At 35.2% G+C, this 7,811-nt stretch overlaps 1 protein-coding gene across 1 annotated transcript in view; it reads left to right on the top strand.

Annotated features, from left to right (window-relative positions):
• The window catches only part of LOC108661946, a 14,161-nt gene continuing 6,685 nt past the window's right edge, over nt 336–7,811 (top strand). The window contains exon 1 of the mRNA XM_018120943.1: nt 336–650. Within this exon, the coding sequence (XP_017976432.1) occupies nt 336–650 (315 nt within the window). The remainder of the gene's footprint in view (nt 651–7,811) is intronic.

The following is a 7,811-nucleotide window of genomic DNA, read 5'->3' on the forward strand; positions in this document are numbered from 1 at the left end:
CACTCTTTTGTTTCTCCATGTTTTGCACCTCGATTAGGTAAGGATCATGTTATGAGAAAAGAACAATTAGTGGTGTCTACCCCTTTAAGGGAGGTATTTGTGGCATAATAGGAATATAGGTCCTATGTAGTTCAAGTCAAGGACAAAGACACCTTGGTAAATCTAGTGCAATTAGACACCTTAGTTTTTATGTGATCTTGGGAATGGATTGGCTATCGCCATGCCATTCTAGCCTAGACTATTATCATAAATTGGTTAGATTTGATTTTCCAAGCGAGCCATCATTTAGGATTTGGGGGGATAAGAGCAATGCTCCAACTAATTTGATATCAATCATGTCTATTAAGAGGTTATTAAGACAGGGTTGTCCAGGTTACTTGGCTATTGTAAGAGATACCCAAGCAAAGGTCGGGGATATAAACCAAGTGTCTGTAGTGAATGAGTTTGTAGATGTATTTCTAGAGGAGTTACCAGGTTTGCCTCTCGAACGGGAGATTGAATTTTCTATAGACTTGATTCCGGACACTAGACCCATATCCATACCCCCATATAGAATGGCACCTGCGAAGCTTAAAAAACTTAAGGATCAATTAGAAGATTTGTTTGACAATGGTTTCATCCACCCTAGTGTCTCACCATGGGGAGCACCGGTGCTATTTGTAAAGAAGAAAGATGGGTCACTTAGATTGTATATTGACCACCGACAGCTTAATAAGGTGATTGTGAAGAATAAATACCCCATTCCGAGAATAGATGATTTATTTGACCAACTACAAGGAGCACAATGTTTCTCTAAAATAGATTTACGATCAAGGTACCATCAATTAAGGATCTGAAATGAGGACATGCCAAAGACCACATTTCAAACAAGATATGGGCATTATGAGTTTTTAGTGATGTCATTTGGGCTTCTAGATGCCCCTACGGCATTTATGGATTTGCTTAACCGAGTGTTCAAGCCTTATTTGGACAAGTTTGTGGTGGTATTTATTGATGACATCTTGATATACTCAAGGAGCTAGGTGGAACACAAGCAACACCTTAAGATAATGCTCCAAACTTTGAGAGAACATCAATTGCATGGCAAGTTCTCCAAGTGTGAGTTCTGGCTCAAAAGTGTTACATTCTTAAGACATGTGGTTTCCAAGGATGGGGTACAAGTAGACCCAAAGAAAATTGAGGCAATAGAAAAGTGGCCAAGGCCAACCTCAGTTACAGAGATCAGAAGCTTTTTGGGTTTGGCTGGCTATTATCATCGTTTTGTGAAGGATTTCTCCAAAATAGCTGCTCCTCTTGTTGACTCCATTAGTTTTTGATGATAATAAAACATTCCCATTCATTTATGTCTAATGCCTTTACTTGAGTGTGCAGGAAAATTAATAGATGAAATTAATAAATCAATCTTTCAAAGTGTATATCAAAAGAAAAAGAGAGATAAAAATATTAAGACATGACTGCTTAACAAGGAGGAAGCTCATTAGTTGAATAAGGAAGAATGTTTGTTAGCTAAGATTCAAATTAGAGAAATGGTGGGCTGAAGAATATTGAGAAACAGAATCAATTTAGTCGACCAAGAAATGGGCTAGTCGACTAAGTGCTTACTGCCAGAACTGCCAGAGATAGGGAGTAGAAAATACAGACAACTTAGTCGACTAAGATATCAATTAGTTGAGTAAAAGCATTCTGCTTGCAAGTTTGAAATCTGCATTAAAAGATAGAGTAATGGCTAGAACTGACTCCCAACTATCTCCAAGGGCTAAAAAACTGTCAAACTGCCATCAACGATGTTTCTCCAAGTATAAAAGGGTCTTCCAACAGTTAGAAAATAATTTTTAGAAGTGTTAGAGAGATTTGAGCCACATAAGAGCTAAAAAACCAAAAAATCTCTCTTGCACCCTGCTGCACCTTAACGCCCATTCTTTGTTCTTGTATTCTACACTCAACCATGTACCATTTAGGTCAACTTGTGATCATAATTACTTTCTTTTACTTCTCTTATTGTATTCTTAGAGTGAGGAAGTCACTCTAAGTGGTTGTTTCAAGCTAGGATTGCTTGATTGTGTTAAGGTTCTAACTTAGCCTTGAAAAGTTAGGTGTTGGGTTTTAGTTTAGCCAGTGAAAAACTAGTGTAAAAGGTTTTGGCTGAGCCTGCTAAAAGCCATTGTAAAGCTTGGTGAAAGCTTGTGAGTTTCATCGGTTCTTAGTGGATTTGTTGGGAAAATCCTTGGTTGAATAATCAAGTTAGTGGATGTAGGTCTTGGATCAACCCACTCTAAATTCTAATCTTCTTTTCACTCTGTTTTTGTTTCATTTTCTTTCTTTCATTTATCTTAGAGTTGTCTACACTTAGAGAAAATCTTTGAAAGAGCCAAAGTATGCTATTCACCCCCCCCTCTAACACATATTATTGGGACCAACACCTCTGACTAAGCTAACACATAAGGATACAAAATTTATGTGGTCAGATGCTTGTGAGGATAGCTTTGAGAAGCTTAAGACTTGTCTCACCACTGCTCCAGTATTAAGCCTACTGCAAGGCACAAGGGGTTATACGGTATTTTGTAATGCATTACAGGTTGGTTTAGGGTGTGTATTAATGCAGCATGGGAAGGTGAATGCATATGCATGGAGGCAACTTAAAAGGCATGAGCAAAATTACCCCACGCACGATTTGGAGATGGCAGCAATTGTGTTTGCTTTAAAGATTTGGAGACATTATTTGTATGGTAAGACTTGCAAAATATATACAAACCACAAGAGCTTAAAGCATATATTTTAGTAGAGGGATCTTAAATTGCGGCAACGTAGGTGGATGGAGTTGCTTAATAATTATGACTGTACTATTCTCTATCATCCTGGTAACGCTAATGTAATGGCGGATGCCTTAAGTCGAAAGTCGATGGGGAGTATGGCCCATATAATTGTAGATAAAATATGCTTGATTCGGGAGACATAAGGTTTAGGAGATATGGGTTTGCATTTTGAAGTTTCAGAGACAAATGCATTGTTAGCACATTTTAGAGTTAGACCTACCTTAATAGACCAAATTAGAGAAGCCCAAAGTAAAGATGAGTTCCGAACTAAATGTTGGAGTAGGATCTTAGTGAATTAATGTGATTGTGTAAAGCATGGATTTCAAAAAAAAAATTCTTTTTCTAAAGGAAGCAAGCAATCCAAATACACAAGCAAAAACACACATTATTATTATTGCAAGCAATATAATCAAATCAAAAACAAAATAAGAATCCATTAAGTAAGAAAAACCATACCTTTATTTTGAGATTCTTATTTTTTGACACCACCACACCAATGAGTGATTTCTTGACCAAATAAGTTTACCACTTATTCTTCAAGAATACTTTCAACTTGAACCTTGAGTGGACAAGGTGTGGAATGCAAGGCTACAAGATGGCGACCGATTTTATTTTATTTTCTTTGGAAAAGCTTGGAGGAAGAAAAGAGAAAAGATGGCTCAAACTTTTTTTTAAAAAAAAGTACGTTCTCTCTATTTTCTTTCAATCTCTTCTCTTTTTATAATAACTATTGCTTCAAAGGTTTAATCAAAATGAAACACCTTTTGAATCAATATTGACCATCCANAATTAATAATAAATAAAAGAGTAATAGTCAAATATGGAGTCTTTTTTTATCAACATGGATGTCTAGGTTCATTTTGCAAGAATCCTCCTAAAATTATATTAATTTAAGACAACTCTTATCTGTAATTAAGACAAAAAAATATTTTATCTTGTCTAAATTGAGACAAATATGTTTTCTTAACTAAATTAAGACAAAAAATATTTTTCTTACATTAAATTAAGGCAAACATATTTTCTTGTCTAAATTAAGACCGAACATGTTTTCTTGTCTAAATTAAGACAAACATGTTGATGCTGCTAATTTTGTACACAATTTAATTAAACAAATTAAAACATGCATTCCGACTTAAACAAGTTGAATTCTACGAAGCTAAGTAGGGAATCTATTTGGACATAGATATTCTAAGCTCCAATAAACTTAGAATTATTCTTAATCTCATTAAAAATAATTCAAGCTTATTAACCATGAAATCACTCCACCATAGATTCATGGTTGCACTCTTGGATTAACTATAATTACAAGAAATAATTCAATATTTGATATTAATTATTAGTTGTCCAATTGCAAGCCTTATATTGTGAACCCTCATAACCATCCAATGACAAAATGTGAAATTACTATTTTACCCTTTATGTCAATTTTGTCTCCTAGTCTCAAATTTCATCCAATTAGTGATTCAATACTCTAGATCTAATCTTTTGAGTATCCATATGTGATGAGTAGCTAATTCATCAATCCACTAGGCCCAGATTAATCACCAATCTTCTTGAAATCACTAGAAGTGATGTTAATGCTATGAACTCTATTATCTGGATATATGTTCCCAGATGTTCATGTCAATTATAATCCCAAAATACGGAGTCTAGATCAACACTTTATGATGATCATGCTCATGATAAATCAAAGATTATAAGGAGATTAAACATGAGTCCACTATCCATCAGAATTTCGGTTCTACTATAAGCAAATGCATAAGTGCAATATCAAGATTTAGATAATGGTAAAACTTAAATTTGATTCTTACATGATTCTAGTTCATGTTATACTATCATTACTCGAAGTCAACCATTTCGATGATTTGAGACTCATCATTCCCTTGAAATGAATCACATTCGTTTCGTTGGAAGTAATCAGGATGCTACAGCCTTAACATAATAAAGTGACCAGTTTTATTATATGGCTGTGAATAATTTTTTAGATTTAATTAAAATACGTGTCTTCTATGTATGACTCTTCATACAAATGTATTTTAATATCTCAATAGAATCTTGGTACCATAATAACTAGATAATGAATGCTAACTAAAACAAACTCTTCGTCTTTTTATCAAAATGTACTTTCATTAAAAATAAATTTAATGAATTTAAGCATGAGATTATACTTGCTTTCCAAGGCACCATATTCTCAAAATTCCTAATAATCTCCCACTTGCCCTAAAGCAAGTATGACAAATCCCTCATTCTAAGACCTTCTAAGTGACCATCGAAACTCCTTTTTGTTAGAGTCTTTGTGAATGGATCGGCGAGGTTTTGCTCTGTTGGAATTTTCTTCACAATTACTTCTCCACGTTGTATGATTTCTCGAATGGTATGATACTTCCTTTCAATATATTTTGCTGCTTTATGATTCTGCGTTCTTTTGAGTTAGCCACTGCTCCACTATTATCACAATAGAGCGTAATAGGCTTGTCTGGATCTGGAATTACTTCAAGGTCCAAAAGGAACTTACGGAGCCATACAACTTCCTTTGCTGCTTCACAAGTTGCAACATACTCTACCTCCATAGTAGAGTCAGCAATACAAGATTGCTTTACAATCTTCTAATGGTGAAAATAGATCCTGATGTTGATTTTCTAGAATCAACATTAGATTGAAAATCTAAATCAATGTACCATGTCGCTACAAGGTCACTTCCAGAGTATACAAGCATGTAATTCTTCGTTCTACGAAGATATTTAAAAATGCACTTGACTGCATTCTAGTGCTCCACGCTTGGGTTTGACTGAAATCTGCTAACCAATCCAATTGCATAGCAAATATCTAGCCTAGTGCATAGCATAACATACTTGAGACTTCCAACGACAGATGCATATGGAATCCGTCTCATGTTTTCAACTTCCTCTAGAGTTTTAGGTGACATCTCCTTAGAAAGTTTGATTCCATGTTTAAAGGGCATAAAACCCTTCTTGGAATCTTGCATAGCAAACTTGGTCAAAATCTTGTCTATGTAGGATGCTTGAGATAATGCTATCTACTTGTTCTTACGATCCCTTATAAGATTGATCCCTAGAACATAGCCAGATTCTCCTAAATCCTTCATATTGAATTGTTGGTTCAGCCAACCTTTAACTATTGATAACATTCTTATATCATTCCCAATGAGTAGAATGTCATCAACATAAAGGACTAGGAAAATAACCTTTTTATCTTGTATCCTTTTATAAACACAAGGTTCGTCAACATTTTGCTGAAAACCGTATGATTTGATAGCAGTATCAAATCTTATGTTCCAAGACCTAGATGCTTGCTTAAGTCCATAAATAGACCTATGCAATTCACAAACCTTATGCTTGTGGCCCTTTTTAATGAAACCTTATGGTTGAGCCATATAAATCCGCTCTTCAAGATCTCCATTTAAAAATGCGATCTTGACATCCATTTGGCATATCTCATAATCCAGATGTGCGGCTATGGATTGGAGGATCCTAATGGATTTAAGCATAGCAACTGGTGAGAAGGTTTCCTCATAGTCAATCCCTTCTCTTTGGGTAAAACCCTTGGCCACTAGTCTAGCCTTGAAGGTCTTTACCTTCCCATCACTTCCTCTTTTTCTCTTGTAAATCCATTTGCACCCTATAGGTTTTATCCCTTCAGGTAGATCTACTAGAGTCTAGACTTTATTAGAATCCATGGAGTCCAACTTAGATTTTATTGCCTTATGCCATTCTTCAACATCAACATCGTTAATAGTTTCCTTATATGTAATAGGATCATTTTTATGTTCGTCTAAGAGTGCAATCATGTTTTCTCCCAGACTCATGTATCTTTTTGGTTGTCTCACAACCTTCCCACTACGTCATGGCACCACTATTTGATGTTCAAGTTGTGTTTCTATTTCAACCCTTGAATTAGACTGTGTTATGACATCTGTAGATTTAACTCTTAAATCTAAAGGATCAGACAATTATTATAAGGCAATTTCAGTTCTAGGTTTATGATTTCTCATAAACTCTTCCTGTAAGAAAGTGACATTCATACTAACGAAAACTTTATATATATATAAAACGGCTCGTGTCTTAGGCAGCATTCTTACCTAGATAAGAGCAAACACCTATTATTAAACACATTTTATAATCATACTTAAGGCAAAATGTGGTTTCTAAGATAGGGAATCTATGCAATCACTTGGTTGTAAAATGTGTCGCGGTTCACACTTCACAACCAAAGTTCCCACATAAAGACCCGACACTCCGCTGGACCAACAAAAAGAAATCCTAGGACCTAAACAACCTAGGGCTCTGATACCAACATTGTCAAGACCCAAATCCCAGCCATGACCGGTGTAAGGGCTCAATGGACATAACCCACTAAGCCCAAGCAAGCCTATTAATATGACCTGTTCATCGTTCCATCAAAGTTGCTAAATCACATTTCATAACTTCGAATTAAAATAATACTAAACATTGCCAACTCGTAGTGGCATTACCAATCAAAGATATATGTATTATCTAAACATATGTCTTAATAATTTACATTGGGTCTGTCTATACACAACAAAAAAGAGTACTCGACTTCCAGCAAAGAGACTTGAAGAAATGTACAGCTATTGAATGCTGAGACACCTACCAAGGGTCGAATATACGAAGACACCTCGACCTAGTTACCAACTGCCTCTTGATTTAAAAACATGAAGTTGAAAATGGTGAGTATAAACCCAATAAGTGAACAAGGAAGGGAACAAACAATATAATAAGGAAAAGTTTGAAATCATAATGCACTTATTTGAAAACGATGCACTTTAGCTTAAGTCCTTATTAAAACCCTTAATTGAACCCTTGGTTAATAAATCATGTGATGATAGAGAATTCATATTCAACATGAAATTGGAGAAGTGGAAAATATGGCAAAAACCAGCCAAGTGATAAGCACCATAAAAAGTTTCATTCTCGCTGTAGCGAGAAACAGAGCAACAAGAAAGACTTCCTTCATCCC

Source organism: Theobroma cacao, chromosome 5 (assembly GCF_000208745.1).
Source record: "Theobroma cacao cultivar B97-61/B2 chromosome 5, Criollo_cocoa_genome_V2, whole genome shotgun sequence".
NCBI classification, from domain to species: domain Eukaryota; kingdom Viridiplantae; phylum Streptophyta; class Magnoliopsida; order Malvales; family Malvaceae; genus Theobroma; species Theobroma cacao.